The sequence below is a fragment of the Notolepis coatsorum genome (assembly GCF_963971535.1).
Source record: "Notolepis coatsorum genome assembly, chromosome: 13".
In the NCBI taxonomy this organism is placed as follows: domain Eukaryota; kingdom Metazoa; phylum Chordata; class Actinopteri; order Aulopiformes; family Paralepididae; genus Notolepis; species Notolepis coatsorum.
Genome location: NC_140177.1, coordinates 24242122 through 24263239, shown reverse-complemented (window position 1 = coordinate 24263239; position 21118 = coordinate 24242122). Strand labels below are relative to the sequence as shown.

Genomic DNA, 21118 nt, shown 5'->3' with positions numbered 1-21118 from the left:
TAAAAAATCGTCGACGAGAAATTGTTGCGTCGATTAGTCATAAAAAAAGAAAAAGAAAAAGAAAAAACTTTATTTTATTTTTTTATTTTATTTTTTTTGTGTGCACTACCTATCTTTGTGAGAGTGGCTTCTCAGGGTTCCAGACAACATCATAACATGATGATCCCATAGCAAATTTTGGACATTGAAAACATTGTTCCCCTGCAGGAGATGATGATCAGACTAGACACACAATACATTACACACGCACTCCTCTCACTCACACACAGCGATCAGAGTAAGACACACACATACACACTCCTCTCACTCACACACAGCGATCAGAGTAAGACACACACATACACACTCCTCTCACTCACACACAGCGATCAGAGTAAGACACACACACATACACACTCCTCTCACTCACACACAGCGATCAGAGTAAGACACACACACATTCACACTCCTCTCTCTCACACACAGCGATCAGAGTAAGACACACACACATTCACACTCCTCTCACTCACACACAGCGATCAGAGTAAGACACACACACATACACAAATTACACAGTACACACCTCTCACTCACACAGCGATCAGAGTAAGACACACACACAAATTACACAGTACACACACTCCTCTCACTCACACAGCGATCAGAGTAAGACACACACACATACACACACACACGGACTCCTCTCACACACAGCAAACAAAAGTTATTTAAAGTACACTTCCACTTTAATTTGTATTATTTAATTTATTTATCTTGTTATGAGTGATTGCTGTATTGTTCTTCAAATACATTTTCATTTAAAGTGGCTTAAAGATCCAAATTCAAATGTTTCATGAGTAATTATTTTAATTTGCTATGGTATCATCATGTTATGATGTTGTTGTTTGGTCCTGACAAGAGTCTCAAAGTCTGGGGTGATGGTAGACAAGCAACTCTGAGGTCATGCTCAATGTCCAATCTGTTCCTCTGCTCCGTCTTCAGCTGGACCAGAGCTGAGAAGCCACTTTCACAAAGATAGGTCATTTAAAAAAAAAAAAAAAAAAAATCATTTTTTTTTTGTTTTGTTGTTGTTGTTTACATTGGTTTTCGATTAGTCGACTAATCGAAAAAATAATCGGCAGATTAGTCGACTACCAAATTAGTCATTAGTTGCAGCCCTAGTTCAATGTTCTGATGGCCTGAACTGGCCATGGCTTGAACAGGCTGTTGTTGGGGTGGTGGGTAACTGTATGGTACTGTAGCTGTATGGTACTGTAGCTGTACGGTAGTGTAGCTGTATGGTACTGTAACTGTATGGTACTGTAGCTGTACGGTACTGTAACTGTACGGTATTGTAACTGTATGGTACTGTAACTGTATGGAGGAAGTATTTCTGCATCTATTAATGATGGGGGGCTTCTCTTACAATGCAGAAATATCATGACTGAGATATAGAGCTGCTGTGAACTTGGACATTTTTAATGAAATGTCATGTATTTGATACACCTGTTAAAATTGTAATTCACTCCCTGTAACAGCAGAGCTGCTCACTAGATGTTCCCCATGTTAACACGTTGGGTGCCAAACCCGAGATAAGTCGGGTTAACTCGCCAGCGGTTGGGCGCCAGACCCAAGATATCTGGGGTTTTGGTCGTTTATACTTTTTTTCCGATATGTGTATTCATTATCCATCCAGGGAGCCTGGTGTTATCATAGGGAATGAGTCTGAGATTGCAAAAGTGCAATACCAACCGCATCCTACCAGGCGGCGGTATCGAGCATCCATTGAAACTTTGTGTCTTGGGCTGTGCGTCGATTATATGGGTCCGGGTCGGCTATTTATCTCCAGGCAAGACGAGCGGTTATAACGCTCGGATTGAGAAGAATCAAATATCATGTTTGTGGTGGATTATGTTGGCGACACGATGGACATCAATACTTGGAATGGTGATTAAATAATTGGAATATTCTTTTTGGGGTACAAACTAGTCAAGGTAAGGGCTATATGATATCAATCTTGCGTTGATCCAAGCATGTCTTCATTGCAATCCGAGCATATGTGTGTAACGTTAGTCCACAACGTATTCCGTTGGTGACGATCAAAGCATCAAAAAACGACCCCCCCCCCCCCCCCCCTTCATGCATTCATGATGAAACATAATACCTATGATATATATTTGATTTGAGAATAGTAGCTAGTCCAGGCAAGAAATGGCAACGCTTTTAGTAGAATACACGCATATGGCTATTACTCAGCCTTTCGGGAATTACCCCAGACCGCGCTATAACTATACTTATATTCACCACGGTATAACACAGGAACATATGGATGGAAAAATCTATTCTTTTTCACATATTGAAGGATAGATATTTGATGTCAAATGGGCCATAGTATTGTATCCATAGCTATAATATAGAATATAATATAGCCCTGCAAACAAGGTGACGAAGTCCCATTTTTTTTTTTTTATATCTTTTTCCCCCTCCATTTTCCTCCGATTTTCTCCCATCCCAATGTTAGTCGTATGCCAATTCCCAATCCCTTCCTAGTCGCTGCACACTTACCCCCCACAGTCAGATCATCTGGGAGAGTGGAGGCTATCACGTGCTTCCTCCGACACACGTCCAGCCAATCAACCGCTTCTTTTCACCTGGTAGCGCGGATCCTCCCTGAGAGGGCATAGCGTGTGGAAGGATCCCACTATCCCACTCAGGTCCTATCCACGCTTAGCAGGCGCCCCGACCGAACTGTAGGAGTCGCTGTTTACAACGACCCGGACCCACCCCGCCAGCTTCTCCCACCCTCTAATACTGCCAATTGTATTAGTGTGAACGGCCAGCCAAGCTGGTGACAACCCCGGAGCTGTGAGCTGGATTCGAACAGGCGAATCCAGCTCACAGCTTCGGGGTTGGTGACGAACGCAATCTCCGCTACGCCACCTAACCGCCCCGAAGTCCTAAGTCCCCGTGCTCCGGGACGGTGATTCGATACAAAAGGCTGAGTGTGAAAGCCCCCTTAATGCTTGGCCTAACTACCACAGGCCCAGACTAGTCCCTGGCGACGAATGTGTTCCTTCAGTCAAGCCTCCTTCCAATTTGCTGCTCCCAGCAGTTGGAACGAGATGCAAAAGTATTTGAAAATGGACAAATGTATCCCCCTCACTACTTCTAAGGACTCTATCACAGAGTTGTTTACACACACCTGCAAGTGTCACCCAGCCTTTTAACTGTAATTTGTCTGTTCTGCTTCATGTATTACATAACTTTTCATTTTATTTGGTTGTTTGTTTGATGTGTTTTAATTATTTCCCTTACCTCTGTGATGTATGCATCATCTGTCTCTTTTCTATTTTATTGTATTGTCCCCTTTCCCTGTTACCCTTCGAGAGGCCCCATTGTCCTCCTGCCAGGCCATCATTGTGAATACGAATTTATTCTTAATTGACCTGCCTGGTTATTCTTATTATTTTATTTTAAAATGTAAAATGTTCTTAAATTGCGATTGACGATTTAATAAATCCTAAGTGACTTGTGAAGTCATTATGAAGTATGAATATGGCTCTACAATAAGATCCACGTTGCTCGTAGCTGTGCTGTGTTTTGCGGCAATAACGTCAGAGCAAAGAGCCAAGTGTCTGTAAACCTCCAACTGAAACAGCATCTCACCTACACAGAGATAACTATATTATATAGTTTACACCGTTTATTTTTCTCATATTTTTATATTCATACCCTGCCAATACCGGCACGTATTAATTCTACAAGTCTGTACATACTGTACATCTGATTAGCGCTATTATTAATTTATATATTTTATATCCAGTCTAATCACCTGTACATTGTATATTACTATTGCACTTTACTGTTATATTTGCACTCTGGTTGGATGCCAAATGTAATTTCGTTGTACTATACTTGTGCTGTATAATGACACATTTTAATCCAATCTAATATAGTAACAATCACATGATTAATCGATTATTGGAGCAGTCCTAGATTGAGGCGTGTGTGTGTGTGTGTGTGTGTGTGTGTGTGTGTGTGTGTGTGTGTGTGTGTGTGTGTGTGTGTGTGTGTGTGTGTGTGTGTGTGTGTGTGTGTGTGTGTGTGTGTGTGTGGCGTCATGCAGGCCTGAACTCAAGAGAGAACAGTGGGCAGGAGGATGTACAGCAGGTCGCTCCATCCTACTTCATGAACCACTCAACCTCGTCGGCGGTGCTCAGCAACGCTCCGCGTTTCTCACCAGATCTGTGCCAGCATGGTCTGGGGGAGGGTGGACTGCATGAAGATCTCGATGACCTCACCGCCGGTGACCAGACCGTCCATGTCGGTGTCCGTCTTCAGGAAGATGTCGTCATAGCGCCCCCTGTCAGCCACCGGGACCACCCAGTTCACCGTGGACTGGGCCTGGACGCAGGACAGCATGGTTTGTCATCAAGTTATTACCATACCTGTGTATGTAGTAGTATTACCATACTCACAGTATTACCATACTCATAGTATTACCATACTCACAGTATTACCATACTCATAGTATTACCATACTCATAGTATTACCATACCTGTGTATGTAGTAGTATTACCATACTCATAGTATTACCATACCTGTGTACTATGTAGTAGACTAGTATTACCATACCTGTGTACTATGTAGTAGACTAGTATTACCATACTCATAGTATTACCATACTCATAGTATTACCATACTCATAGTATTACCATACTCATAGTATTACCATACCTGTGTATGTAGTAGTATTAGTAGTAGTATTACCATACCCGTGTATGTAGTAGTATTAGTAGTAGTATTACCATACCTGTGTATGTAGTAGTATTAGTAGTAGTATTACCATACCTGTGTATGTAGTAGTATTAGTAGTAGTATTACCATACCTGTGTATGTAGTAGTATTACCATACCAGTGTATGTAGTAGTATTAGTAGTAGTATTACCATACCTGTGTATGTAGTAGTATTAGTAGTAGTATTACCATACCAGTGTATGTAGTAGTATTAGTAGTAGTATTACCATACCCGTGTATGTAGTAGTATTAGTAGTAGTATTACCATACCCGTGTATGTAGTAGTATTACAATACCCGTGTATGTAGTAGTAGTATTACCATACCCGTGTATGTAGTAGTAGTATTAGTAGTAGTATTACCATACCTGTGTATGTAGTAGTATTACCATACCAGTGTATGTAGTAGTATTAGTAGTAGTATTACCATACCTGTGTATGTAGTAGTATTAGTAGTAGTATTACCATACCAGTGTATGTAGTAGTATTAGTAGTAGTATTACCATACCCGTGTATGTAGTAGTATTAGTAGTAGTATTACCATACCCGTGTATGTAGTAGTATTACAATACCTGTGTATGTAGTAGTAGTATTACCATACCCGTGTATGTAGTAGTAGTATTAGTAGTAGTATTACCATACCTGTGTATGTAGTAGTAGTATTACCATACCCGTGTATGTAGTAGTAGTATTAGTAGTAGTATTACCATACCCGTGTATGTAGTAGTAGTATTAGTAGTAGTATTACCATACCCGTGTATGTAGCGCAGGTATGTAATACGGCGCCTGGAGAGAGAGGCAGCCTGTTAGAGCAGCTCCTCCCCTCTCACTTACCTTTTTTAAACTTATTTATCTTTGATTATACTCTCTTTTTTCGCTACTTTAATTTTGTAACAGTACTTGGTTTGCTAAGGCTAAAAACGTCCATGAAGTTAGACAGCTAAGAGTTTGTTTAAGTTAGGTCTAACCAGAAAATGTATATATTGTTGTTGTTGTTGCCAATAACAACAGAGCCAGCAACACTTGTGTATTCGAGAGAGGAGCTACTCTGAACAGAGTAGGCTGTTCTTCCTGAGGAGACTCAGGTCGTTCGACGTGTGCAGCCGACTGCTGCCATCGTTCTACCAGTCGGTTGTAGCCAGCGTCCTCTTATTTGCTGTGGTGTGCTGGGGGGGGGGGGGGGCAACATCAACTCGAGGGACTCCAGCAAGCTGAACAAGCTGGTGAAGAAGGCTAGCTCAGTAGTGGGTGGTGAGCTGGATAACCTAGAGGTGGTGGCTGACAGGAGGATGAGGAAAAAGCTAGAAGCCATCCTGGAGAATCCCTCTCACCCCATCTATGAGGAGCTAGCCAGAATAAAGAGCATGTTCCGCCTAAGACTCACACACCCCCCCCCCCCCCCCCCACACCACAAACCGCCTGGGCTGGTCCTTTATACCGGCAGCCATCAGGCTCTACAACAAAGGGCTCGGGCCGGTTCTGCTGCCAGAGCTATCACTGTCTCAACTCGGGACCTGAGAACCAGAGACTCACATCAACGACTATCTTGATTCTTTGCACTAATAATAATAATAATAATAATAATAATAATAATAATAATAATAATAATAATAATAATAATAATAATAATACATCTATCTTATATAGCGCTTTTCCAGGTGTTCAAAGACGCTTTACATGGGCAGGAGAGACAAACTATGGCAAAACAAAAAAACAGAACAAAAACAGAAGAAAAATAATACATGACAAAATAAAATAAAACAAACAGAATTAGAGGCTACTAGAGGCACTAGAGACTCATACCATCATATCTTGTGTTTGTACTTTTATATTACTATTTTATATTACTTTATTTTATATAACTTTTTATATTACTTTATTATTATATTTTATATTACTATATTGTATTGTACTGTGAAGATATGCATCCCCCACCCCTGTGTATGTAGTATTACCATACTGATAGCTGAAACCACAAGTGTCATCTTATAAAATGTAAGATTAAAAAAATTAAGAACTCTTATGTAATAGACTTGTAATGTATGGTTATGTAATACGTTTGTCACGGTTCCCAACCACTGCTCTTTGTTTGATCTGTCTCACTCTCTCTCACACACACACACAGTCTCATTGTTGCCGTTCTTGTTGTCATAATGGTGTGTGTTCATAAGGGCATAAGGGTTCATAACGTGGCCCTGACAGCCAGGTATGATCCCTATTCAAAAAAGGAGCGGCATAGATCCCTGCAGCCATTCTGAGTAGAAGGCAGAGAATGTGGCAGAACAGGTCATTATGCACAGAGCAGGGTGGGGGTACAGGAAGCGCTGGTTTTTAAAACGAGTTCTGGCCTCGTGGTACTTCCTCAATGGAAACCACTTCCTTCACAACGTGACACGCCTCCCGAGATCGCCCTGGAAACGGGACGCCCCACCGTGACACCGTGATGTGTCATAACTTTGATCTGGGCAAAGTGCTCGTAACATCAGGCAATAATATGTCAATTGCACTGGATTTTTATGTGGAGGAGGAAGTATTTCTGTGTTTATTAACGACGAGGGGCTTCCATTATGACGCAGAAGTTATGATTGAGGTATAGGGCTGCTGTGATCATGAACTTTTTTGTTCTTTGTTCTTACTTGCTTGCCTGGGTAAATAAAGGTTCTAGAAATGTTAAAAAAATTAAATTAAATAAAAAAGAATTTTAACCGATACCGATATTTTTAGATATCACATTTTAATGCCAATATCGGCCGATAATATCGGTAGGCCGATAATATCGGACATCCCTAGTAAATATCCACCCTTCCAGAGACACAGTGGAGACGCAGTACCTGTGAGCTGGCTTTGAACGAGTGTTTGGGGGAGAGGCTCCCGGTCCTGCTGATGGAGGAGACGGCGCTCAGGGAGGCCACGCTGCCCAGGGACGGGGTGGGGCGCAGGGTCTCTTTGAGAGGGGGAGAGCCGGCCAGGAGGCCAGACAGAGCGGGCAAGACGGCCACGGCGCCCGGCAGCATTCCGGCAGACTTCTTCCACCTGGATGGAGGGATGAGGGAGGCGGGCAGTGCCAAGGGCATGGGCTCATTCTCCCTGGCCCGGTACACCAGATGCATGGCCTGGGGGAAAAAACACAACATGCACAGATTTCACAAAACACAACATGCACAAATTTCACAAAATTCGCTGTGTCATTATTAGGGCTGACCCCTATTAGTCGACTAATCGGTCGAAAGGAGCCGTAGTCGACTAGCCAACCTCTTAGTCAAATACAAAAAATATATATATATTTTTTTTGTATTTTTTTTTTTTTATTATTTTCTTTAACACTTTGGTTGCCTAAGGTTAAATTAATGATATACCATAGATTGCCAGCGCTATTTGTCTATGGAGAAAGTCCCCTTCTTTGCAGGGCTATAACTTTTTAAATTCTATTGCTACATTGCCATTATTAGGGCCCATTCAAAGTCCTATATGTATTGTTCATTGTGTAGCAACGTTAAACTTTTTCATTCACATATTCATAGTGATATATAGCCCCAAATGCATTATATTGATGATGAAATACAGTTTGATGGCAATCAGCGCGATATAAAAAATTCCAACTAGACGTACTTCTAGAAGTTACTACACGTCATCTGATGTTGACCGGATGGGCGAGGGGGCGTTTATAATTCCGTGGGCAGCGTTATACCAATCATCTAATGTGGGTCAAATGTTGATAATATCAGTTATTATCGAAGACGGTAACGTTACACGCTGAAACTCACCCCAGTCTCCGCGCGCCGTTGGGCGATCATCGTCGAGTAGAAATTTTATCATTATGGGATATATTATTACCCGGTCCATCTCCAGCTTGTATAATGGTATATACGTCCAAATCATGTTGTTTATCGAGTTATTGGCAATCGATCGCTATGTAGAGTGACGAGCTAGAGTCACGGGACATGTACCGAGTGGCCGGAAGCAATACGGACGTCTAGCAAAACCTCTAATGCGCTTCCTGTTAAGCGCTTGCGCCGATCGGCCACCAGATGGCGCTCCTGAACCGCCAGAGAGCTCAGTGGGTCCTGCTGGTGGATCTCAGGCCAGCGGAGGGACATTATGAATCCGATCGCAGATTTTTGAAATATTGATATAAAGACGACGTACAGCGTCCCCCGGCAACTTTAGCATGGCCAGCAAAGACGTCTAAAGACGGCTCCCGGCAGTCAAAGTGTTAAACACGCACATAAACAAACATGACAACACACGATAAGATATACAAGCATTATTTGTCAGTGCACATCCAATGAAATTAAATCACATTTTATTTAATTGTCTTATATAGGATATACCCTTAATACCTGTTATCTAAAAACCTACACACATATGCTCCAGCTCGTATAAAAAATATATATATATATTTATACTTTTTTTTTTTTTTTATCATCATTCTTTTCAAAAGAAAAGAGGCCTAGAAGCGTGGCTAACGCTAATGGCACGCATACCAGAGGCTAACTGCCTACGAAAACAGGCACAGAGGCACTGAAAGAGGATTTCACCCATCTAATGAACACACTAGACTAGACAAATATCAAGATGTATCCATCAGTGGACCAATTGCATGCTTTTGCATTGGACAAGAAGCCTTCAGTCAACTCCTTCAGACATTAAGCACCCCCACAGCCCAAATGGAATGATAAAAAAAGTTTAAAAAAAAGATTAAAAATATTACTTTATTTTTTTTTATGTCGACCAACTAACGGCAAATTTTGGCCAATCATAGTCGACCATCCAAATCCTTAATCGGGGACAGACCTAGTCATTATACACCTGCATATAACCCATATAACTCTGTATGATAGCATGTACAATAATGCTGTATATACCATGTATATATATATAAATTCTTACTGTGTATATATATATATATATATATATCCACCCGTCTGTACATAGCTGCATATAATCCGTCTATATACCTACTTATAAACCTGCATATAACCCATATAACTCTGTATGATAGCATGTACGATAATGCTGTATATATTTAAACATAAATAAATTCTTACCATATTATATATATATATATATGTAAGGGATAATGTATAGCTACGAGGTTATTGTCGCAAAATAATTGACCGACACGGAGTTTAGAACGTCAGTGAAGGTCAATTATTTTGCGACAATGACCGAGTATAGCTATACATTATCCCGCTTATTACATGGCTAACTTACTAACAATATACCTAATTCATCGACAAGACGAGATCAAATGCAGACACAGTTGTTCTGTGGCTCTGTCAGCCCAAATAAAGTGATTATTATTATCGGCAGCCGGCAGGTCTGTGGTCTGATTGCATGACTGAGTGCAGCTGTGCATATGCTGAGCAGCACTGATACAGTGTGTGTAGTGGGCTTGATTGGTCCAGCTGCGCACAGCGGCCATTATTGTTCGGCAGAGGTCCGTTATCAAGTAATATCGGACCTCTGACGAGCGCTATTGACCAATCACAAGCAAGCATTTCGGCGAATGTGAAAACGCCATGTAATAAATATATATATGCACTGTATATCCACATCTGTCTGTACATACCTGCATATAATCCTTTTTACATATCATATACTATATCTATATATGTACATATTCCTTACCTACTCTTCCTTACCTACTCTTACTAGTTACGCTGCTGGCCAGTATGACTTATGACCAGTGTCTTTACACCTGTATCACTGTACATAATAATACTACAACTCTGTACATGCATCTGATTATCATTATTACTCAGTAGTACTAATTTATATATGTTATACTCCAGTTTAATCACCTGTACATTGTATATTACTATTGCACTTTACTGTTACATTTGCACCCTGGTTGGATGCCAAACCTCTTTTCGTTGTACTGCACTTGTGCTGTATGATGACAATACATTTGAATCTAATCTAATCTCATCTAAATTTTGACCACAGTTGGGTTCGATTCAATTATTTGATACTTAGTTATGTGTTATAGTTATGTGTGATGGCCTTGGTTATACAAATCAGACAGGCGGATTCAGGCGGCAAAGTTTGTATGTATTCTACGACGAGCTAGTCAAGGTGAGAAGCTCGTTCAGCCACAGACTCATTCCCCCCCGACACTCAACTAACCGCCTCGGACAGTCCTTCATACCAGCGGCCATCAGGCTCCACAACAGTGGGCAGCGACTAGCAGCCTCCAGGCCCCACAACAGGGGGCAGCGACAGCGACTGCTACCAGACATTGACCTGGGACTTATAGGAACCCAAGGGGGACAACGTAGACTACCCTGGTACTTTGATTAATGTATACTCAGTAGATAGTAAATTATAACACTACCTCATGCATACTGCACCTTATGTGACACTGTGAATAATGTGAATATTCCTCAGCTAGTCAGATAGTAAATTATATTGACCATATTGATCAAATTGTTTACACTGCCTGTGTTGTCTTTTACTACCTGTATACTGTGTTGTTTTACTACCTGTACCCCTCCCCCCCTCCCCCCCATGCTGCTATGATGCCTGAATTTCCCCAAGGGGATCAATAAAGGAATATCTTATCTTATCTTATACAATTAAAACCTCACACTGAGTTATTATTAGTTTACAGATGTGTATACATTTAAAAAATAAAACCACGTAATTCATTCTGATCGACACTGATTATACATTTCACAGCTCAATAGTTGGATTTCTACATTCATATTGATGCATTAAAATGGGAATGCTACCCATTTTAAAAATCCACAAATGTTCTTCCTGTACCCCAGGAGAGCTCAGTCAGTATTTGTGAACACGCACCACTCTCTCCTAAAGCTAGAAATCAGAGAGAGAACCCTTGAATCAGTGATGTCACCGGGATGTAAAATCTGGGGCTGCTCCATAGACAATGAATGGGGCTCAGACTTTATGAGGCCATAACATTTTTGTGTGAGTTCTTACATAATTCACATCACCTTAGTTATAACCTGGCAATTATCAAAGAGGTCCTTTCACAGACTACGACAGGTACACAATGAACAATCAAGGCTCAATCATATACTGTAGACCATTTCAATGGCAACTTCAGTTGCTAGGCAACACCGTCATTGTTCCAGTTGTACATCCGATCCTCAAAATGTAAAAGACATGAAAAAACTGATGACAATTTGGTTTTCCTAAAGAAACACCTCAGCACAACACATGGATTGTAGCAGTCAATACGATACCGGACACCATCAGCAAACCCCAGGGTCTGTGTCATGACTATACTCTTGTCTATTTAATGTTCTATATTGATGCTCGTTTCATATTTATTTTATGTCTGCACTTCACGCATTGCTCTTGATCTGCCAATTTTGTGCTCATTTTATGCCTGTATTTCTTTTGCTGCTGTGAAGCACTTTGAGCTGAAATTCTTGTATGAAAGGTGCTATACAAATAAAGTTTATTATTATTATTATTATTATTATTATTATTATTATTATTATTATTATTATTATTATTATTATTATTATTATTATTATTATTATTATTATTATTATTGTCCGTCAGACCAGATGTTTCCAAGGACCAGCATAGGTTTTGCAACATACGTATAAAACAACACTGTATTACTGAATACATAATAAATTAAGGGGGGATAAAAGACATTGTCTTACCACTGAAAACTCCTCTTTGTCCAAATTTCCATCTTTGTCCACGTCACTCAGGTCCCAAATCTAAACATGAGCAAATAAAAGAATGACTTGCTTTGATTCTACAGGGGTAACATTTCATTAGCGTACATGCTAAAAACTAAATTCACAATGCAAACTTTTTTAAGGGACAAATGTGCAGATTGACCCATGACCTGAAACCCTGACCTCTTTTCTTGATCCTCGAGACATTGTAGTAGAGGATTTTAAACACGGTTCTTTATTAAAACAGTAACAAATACCGGAGTCAGGTTTTGCAGAACAGAACTGAATCATCATGAATCACACATCATCTTTTATACACTGATCTGTGACATCTACTATAGCAGTGGTTCTCAACTGGTCTAGCCTCGGGACCCAACATTTTCCTTAGTCATTAAGTCGCGACCCAAATTTTTTAACCACTATGATTTATTTAAATTTTCTTTTTTGCAGTAATACGCAATCTTTCATGCACTGTTAAAAACATGAAATAAACACAAACTATGGCTAAAAACCCAATGAAATAAAATAATAATAAATAATATATGCTTCTTAGCAGATTTCTTAGCTTAACATAACAGACCTAAGTTTGGGGGAACTAATGGGATAACTGGGGTTGCAACAAAAGTGCAACTAGGGCTAAAAACCCAATGAAATAAAATAATAATATTTAATAATAATAATAATAATAATAAATAATATGCTTCTTAGCAGACTTCTTAGCTTAACACTTTGGCTGCCATGGGTTAAATTCATTATCAACCGTAGGTTGCCGGCTCTATTTGTCTATAGAGAAAGTCCCCTTCTTTGCATGGCTATAACTTTTTAAATTCTATTGCCACATTGCCATTATTAGGGCCCATTCAAAGTCCTATATGTATTGTTCATTGTGTAGCAACGTTAAACTTTTTCATTCACATATTCATAGTAAAGTATGGTCTAATGTATAAGTATGTTTTCATCTCTTTCTGCAGCTTTCTCCAGAACGTGATATATAGCCCCAAATGCATTATATTGATGATGAAATACAGTTTGATGGCAATCAGCGCGATATAAAAAATTCCAACTAGACGTACTTCTAGAAGTTACTACACGTCATCTGATGTTGACCGGATGGGCGAGGGGGCGTTTATAATTCCGTGGGCAGCGTTATACCAATCATCTAATGTGGGTCAAATGTTGATAAAAGCAGTTAGTATCGAAGATGGTAACGTTACACGCTGAAACTCACCCCAGTCGCCGCGCGCCGTTGGGCGATCATCGTCGAGTAGAAATTTTATCATTATGGGATATATTATTACCCGGTCCATCTCCAGCTTGTATAATGGTATATACGTCCAAATCATGTTGTTTATCGAGTTATTGGCAATCGATCGCTATGTAGTGTGACGAGCTAGAGTGCCGGAACCTATACCGAGTGCCCGGAAGTAATACGGCCGACCAGCAAAACCTCTACTGCGCTTCCTGTTAAGCGGTTGCGCCGATCGGCCACCAGATGGCGCTCCTGAACCGCCAGAGAGCTCAGTGGGTCCTCCTGGTGGATCTCAGACCAGCGGAGGGGAAATATGAATCCGATTCCAGATTTTTGAAATATTGATATTAAAGACGCTGTAAAGCGTCCTCGGCAACTTGAGCATGGCCGGGAATGACGCTGTAAAGCGTTTTTAGGCAGTCAAAGTGTTAACAAAACAGACCTACGTTTGGGGGAACTAATGGGATAACTGGGGTTGCAACAAAAGTGCAACTAGGGCTAAAAACCCAATGAAATAAAATTATAATAATAATAAATAATATATGCTTCTTAGCAGACTTCTTAGCTTAACATCCCAGGGAACTAATGGGATAACTGCAGATGTTGTTTGCTCCTAACAAGAGTCTCAAAGTCTGGGGTGATGGTAGACAAAGCAACTCTGAGGTCATGCTCAATGTCCAATCTGTTCCTCTGCTTTGTCTCCAGCAGGACACTTTCACAAAGATAGATAGTGCAAAAACAAAAACAAAAGAAAACAAAAAAAAATGTGTACACACACACACACACACATCCGCGACCCACTCAAAATGGCCCCGCGACCCACTTTTGGGTCGCGACCCACCAGTTGAGAAACACTGTACTATAGGACACAACCTTATCAACCCACTATCTGCTACACCTCTCTCTGCCATTGGCTGTGTCCAGCTGTGGTGGACCACGCCCTCATGGTTCTATTTGTTCCACAACAGAGTATTTGACCAGGGGGAGAAAGTCAGACTGTCCCCCCAGTAAAGTTGTCTTGACACACAATAGGACATTGGACAGACAGATCCTCAGATGAGCAATATGTTATCAGACCCACAGATGCCCTTTGAATAATATAGGCAGGCACTCCTTATTATTAGATAACACAGAGTATTTATGTATATTTATAAAACAGGTAGCTCAAATCAAGCAATCTGATTGGTTCAGAGCCAAGGTATAATGAGCGTATAGCCCTTTGATTCTAATTCCTTTTCACAAGACAGTATCACTCCGCATCAGAGGAAAAAAACCTAAGCCTTGTTAAATGAGACAGTCTGGTCTATGGAGGAGACTGGGGCTGACGCATGCCCAGTTAAAAGGAAGAATCCTCTTGGTGCCAAAATTGGCACAGATTGGGGAAGCCCTTGCGTTACGATACACACATATATGAACCAAGAGAGGTTCAAAATGGCCGCTACGCATCGGGCCGAACTACACCCCTTAGTTGTGATAATGACTATATACCACAACCTGTCGTGAGCTATCGCTTAATTATTATTTATGAACATGTCATAATTGTCAGTTATGGCTAGATCCTCGGACGAACGGGTAAGCAACAGTTGTGATTGGAGAAACAAGGGGCAGGGTTTGAGATAGGGATATGGTAGGGATGATCATCACTTCGGATGCCCCCCCAAGACGAGCCCTGCCAAACGAGCGTTCTTTAATTCCACTGCGTGTTCAATGTTGCTAAACAATAGTAGTCTCTTATGTAATATTATGATTGGATTACCTTTCCCAACACATCCAGAGGTAGCTTGGAGTTGATGAGCATGGGCTTGACCTTGTCGCCAGCGAGAAGACCGTTGACGGGCAACAGACTCTCAAAGATTCCGTCAAACTTCCCTTTTTCATCAGGCTAGAAAACAGATACAAAACAAAAGTGTTAGGGAGATATGAATGAATGAATCATTGCATTTGTATACCACTTTTCTAGACACTCAAAGCGCTTTAGAATGTAGGGTGGAAATTGCCTCCTTCACCACCACTGTATAGCACCCAACCTTGGGCTATGCAGGCTCAATGGCTGCCATACACACTGGCACCAGGCACACATCATGGCTGAAAGGCTCAGGAGACAGGTTTGATATCAGCCAATTAAGGGGGAGAGATGATTAGGTGGCCTTGATGTCAGAGACCTGATTGGGATTTTGCCAGGAATGTTGGGGAACCCACTACTCTTTGCAATGGGTGCCCTGGGTTCTTTAATGACCAAATTTAGTCAGGGACCTTGGTTTAACGTCTCATCCAAAATGTGCAATGTAGTCTGTATGTCTGAGTCCAGTGAAACGCAGCTGGCTGTCCTTGTTTGGAGGATTTCTCACTGAATTCAGATTCAGATGACTTTATTAGCCATTTATGTAAACACAAATGGAACGTGATAGGACTTTTTTCACAAATAAGAATAATAATAATAAATAAAGTGCAAAACAGGACAGAACAGTGAGACAACAATAAGACCATAAAGTGCAGTGGTTAGAGACATGTTAACAGTGCAGCACAAATCCAAAAACCTTAGCCTAGCTTAACGTCATTCACTGGAAGTAGGTGTGCCAGTTTAGCCTAGTTCCCAACAGTCACGAAATACACTCCAAATACAACTCCAAAACGTTCCTGTAAACATGTTGTGACCTGTGTATTTACCACGTAGAGAAATAAATAAAAGAAATTAGACATTTTCATTTTCTAAGTAGATATATACTCAAGATTTTTTTTGCCGAACCACTGCTGCCTGGGCGCAGTGATTTCATCACCTCAAAAGCCCAGTTTTTCAAAAAAAAAAAACAGGGCTTTTGTGGTGATGAAATCACTGCGCCCAGGCAGCAGTGGTTCGGCTAAAAATTGTTCCGAGTATATATCTGCTTAAAAAAACGAAAATGTCTAATTATATATTTTTTTATTTCTCCACGTGGTAAATACACAGGTCACAACATGTTTACAGGAAAGTTTTGGAGTTGTATTTAGAGTGTATTTTGTGACTGTTGGGAACTAGGCTACACTGGCACACCTACTTCCAGTGAATGACGCTAAGCTAGGCTAACGGTGCGGCTGTTCCCTAAGCCTAATGCATGCACAGAGAAGAAAAGGGTATGTATCTACTTGTCTAACTCCAGGGTAGATGGCAATTTGGCAAATAAGCTAATTTCCCAAAAAGTTGGCGTGTTCCTTTAAATATGACGACTTTATTTATGTTTATACTCATTTATCCAATTACTTTTTGTCCCCTAAATGGGGGGACTATGTATATAAAAAAGGCTATAATTCCCACATGCTTCACTCGATATGTTTATATATACCGGTATATATAAAAAATATATACAAAAATAAAAACAGCCTAAAATTAAAGCTGTAAGTCTGCACTTTAACCCTGTAGTTATTGTCCATTTCAAATGCGACTACAGAGACAAAACAACATTTGAATGATTAATCATTTACAGTATATACAGTATCTGTCATCAAGTCTTTTTCTCTATAAAAACAGTGCAAATACTAACCCTTATCGTCCACAGAGAATCAGCCGGCGTTGACGACGTACCTAGCGACGGGCTGCTTGTGTCTTTCTGAAAATGCATTATGCACAAACAAATTAGGAGCTCCGACTGGATTATCAGTAGAGCAGGCTACTGTATGATAAAGAGAGCTATACTGTGTTGCACGACCAAGCAGAATCCTTTCAACACTCACAAACTTGGGAGGAGACAAGGTCTGACCGAGGTTGTTGAGGCTGATGTCATTGCCGCCCTGTGCTGAGGCCACCAATCTCAGAGCGATGAAGAAACCCTAGGAAAGAGGAAGGGAGCAGTTTGGTTTCACATGGAAACGCTTTAATGCTTACATCGACATTATAGGAACGATAAGAGAAGTTACAAAGAAAATGAATGTTACCCTCTTGTCCAAGAAGCCCTTTCCATCCGAGTCAGCCAAATACCAAATCTAAACAAGATAAGATAAGATAGACAAGATATTCCTTTATTGATCACCTTGGGAAAATTCGGGCATCATAGCAGCATGGGGGGGGGGGGGGGGGGGGTACAGGTTTGTGCAGGGTAATAGTAGAAATACATAAATAATACATCGCTGTCAACATTGGGATTTGAAAAAACAGGATATTTCGCCCCGCCCCCTTCCCACGCCCCCTCCCAATGTATTGTCTGCACTGCGCAGCCGTGGAATCGCGAGGCCATAGATTTAGAATAGAGAGAAAGGGCACATTGTGGTGCATCATAATTAATTTGTTGAATACAATAGGATTTTTATAACATTGACACAAATTAAAGAATATTTACACTAAGTTCTCTTTTATCTCTTATTTAATTCATTCATTCATTTAATTGGGAAGGGGGGCACGTAATTGAATTTTTCTGTATGTCTTGCACAAATTGGAAAATGACAAAGTTGACTTTGACTTTTAACATGAGTCTATAGTGTCAGACACTAATTGTAATGTTAAAAACGGATACTGCTGTAATATAAAGTGAAATTCTACCATGCCTCAATGTATCAACTTTAAACATACACTAGTAAATGTTAATGTTAGAAATGTTAATGTCCATTATTTGCAACATTTCCTAAGAACAGCAATGTCCATTCTATCAACTCCAAATCTGTGCTATGAGCTCAATTCTCCCGGTGCATGCAGAAGTAGAATTGCTGTCTTGTTTTGGATGAATGAGTAGAAATAAAAAACGAAAATCTTCTTTTATTAGTTTTGACATGCGATATAGATAAAGATATTGTTTCATTGTGTATTGATTAACTTTACATTTGCTTTTCATTACTTTACAAAAGTTATACTGGCAGTCTAATACAGCAATGGATTATGGGTAAATGCAACGTTAAAGCAGTGCCAATGAAAGACTGACTTTACATTAAACGAATGACAATAATATAGTATAAAAAGTAGGGTATTATTTGGACTAAAGAATGGTGTTGTCTCACCCTACTCGCATGTTGAGGGAGAGCACCATACATTATACACTGAGAAACCACGGCCGAGAGTGAGCTCTCCGGGAACAACCCCACGTTGCCGGTAATGCTTCGCTGCCTTTTGTGTAGGTAGTTGTAGAATGTAATACATTTCGTGCTAAACCCCTCCTTTATCCGTTTGCTGGTCTTCTTCTTCTTCGGGTCACAACCGTCTTCCGGTCTGACTTCCTGTGCTAACGTTCTAATCTACACTGCTGCCACCTGTCGTCACGGAGGGGAATTGCAGCCATTTTGTAAAAATTTAGAAAATTTCAAAAAAACTGGGAAAATACGGGAAAATATTTTAACGGGATGACAGCGGGAAGGAAGGTTGAAAATACAGTACAATCCCGGGAAAAACGGGATGGTTGACAGGTATGATTAATAATATAGGCAATAAAACTAGATCTGCATATAAGAATATGAGAAAAATAAACAGTGTAAACAATATAATTAACTCATATAAACATATGAGAAAATATACGATTTAGGATACAGAATGTAGATGTGAGTGAGTGAGTGAGTGAGTGAGTCACCTTTCCCAATGTACTGTCTGAGAGCCCAGACTTCTTAAGGAACTGAGCAGCATCAGTGGCTGGTATTTGCCCCGTGTTTCCTGGGTCTACCTGTAGGTAAACGTTACATACTTTGTTGCTCATCAGCTGGTCTCGTGTTACAGTAAATGTTTTGGATAAACACGTTCAACAAAGTGTCAGCGCTGAGAGGAACATTATTAACTTACCAGTCCATAATAGTGGTCATAGGCTGGGTTTCCACTCGATAACTAAGAGAGAGAAAGAGAGGGAGAGAAAGAGACAATATGGAAATTAAACTTGAATAGTTCAGAGGTTAGCCTTGACAGTTAACGTTAACTACTTGAAGTTTGATTGATTGATTGATTGATTTTTTATTTTTTTGGGATTACAGAAAATTATCACTAAAGTGCTATCTGTTGCAGCTGCACTGTTCTCCATGAAAATACCATATTTGGATAAGTTTGACCATTTCTCAATCTGAAAATCATTATTTAATAAAACACAGAAAAGGATCACCAAGTTACTCTCGATAAAAAAAAACTTTACAGACAACATTGAGACAAAGCTTCCTGACACATCTCCATCCAAACTCTTGGAAGAACTCATTGAAATCTCATCTGATACCACATGGAGAGCTAGTTTCAGAGTGTGGTGCTGAGTACCAAGTATCTCATGATGTAGCAGTTAAGGTGTTGATACCATTCAGCACCACATATCTGTGTGAAGCTGGCTTTTCATCCATGACAGCTCTGAAAACAAAATATAGGGCCAAGTTGAGCCTTGAGGATGACATGCGTGTTGCCTTGTCAAAGACTGACAGCAATAAAGACTGTTTGCTTATTTCCTATGTTCGCTTTGTAAATTCCCAGTCACTGAGTGAAGATCTGCTGTTTTGCAAATATGTCAAAAACGGAGCGACAGCTGATGAGCTCTTCAAAATTATTGACAGTTACCTGACAGAACATGGACTGAAATGGGAGGACTGTGTGGGCTTTTGCTCTGACGGTGCGCAGGCCATGGCAGGGAAAAGGAGGGGGCTACAGGCGCTCATCAAGGGGGTCTCGCCAAACGCGCAATGGACGCACTGTAAATTCACAGAGAGGTGCCAGCGTCGAGACAGCTTAGCCCTGAGCTGAATGAGGTTGACAGAAGTTATAAACGTGGTAAATTTCATCAAAACCCGACCCCTGAAAGCACGCCTGTTCTCTGCGCTGTGTGAGGAGATGGGAGCTGACCATTCTGCAGTGCTGTTTCACAGCGAGGCAAGGTGGCTCTCGCGAGGGAAGGTGTTGTCAATTTGAAAGGTCACGATATTGGTGTTATTTCAATACATTTAAACATGGCCCATTTCATGACTATTTTGTTGGGGCGAGGGGGGGGGGGGGGGGTGGCCCAAGATATTTTGGTCCGCCAAAGGGGGGCCTGACAGAAAAAGTTTGAGAAGCACTGTGTTAAGGGGATGCAGACCAGAGAGACTTTCGTCTTGTTTACATCAGGGTCCCCCATTTTCAATTAATCATAACATATGACATACACGACATACAGATAGACAGTAGTACTGCTACATCTATACATTTATGACATACCAGATTTGCAAATACAGTACTGTTTGTGATACAAAAAATAAAAATAGTCTAGAAAAGACTCATTGTCAACTGTTACTGACAGTTAAGGCAACATTCAAAGCTTTCCCGGTAATGTAACAGCTAGTTCATCTGTTGATTGAAAACGTTATTGAACAGATTGCAGAATGGGTACAGTACAGTACAGCAGACCAGAGAAAGACGTTCGTCTTGTTTACATCAGGGTCCCCCATTTTCAATCCATCCTGGCATTTATGACATACAAGATATACAAATATACAGTACAGTAGAATGTAATCTAATTCCCTTCGTTAGATACTTC

General features: G+C 40.6%; 1 protein-coding gene across 3 annotated transcripts in view; it reads right to left on the bottom strand.

The window, feature by feature from the left end:
- Window positions 1–21118, bottom strand: part of LOC311239569 (epidermal growth factor receptor substrate 15-like 1) — a 56015-nt gene that overhangs the window by 34609 nt on the left and 288 nt on the right. For all 3 annotated transcript variants that reach the window (XM_084327925.1, XM_084327926.1, XM_084327927.1), the window contains exons 2-10: window positions 19420–19461; window positions 19214–19303; window positions 17598–17645; window positions 17397–17492; window positions 17207–17272; window positions 15445–15570; window positions 12419–12478; window positions 7607–7888; window positions 4220–4383 (exon numbers count right to left, since the gene is read on the bottom strand). In XM_084327925.1, the coding sequence (XP_084184051.1) occupies window positions 4220–4383; window positions 7607–7888; window positions 12419–12478; window positions 15445–15570; window positions 17207–17272; window positions 17397–17492; window positions 17598–17645; window positions 19214–19303; window positions 19420–19461 (974 nt within the window). The remainder of the gene's footprint in view (window positions 1–4219; window positions 4384–7606; window positions 7889–12418; window positions 12479–15444; window positions 15571–17206; window positions 17273–17396; window positions 17493–17597; window positions 17646–19213; window positions 19304–19419; window positions 19462–21118) is intronic.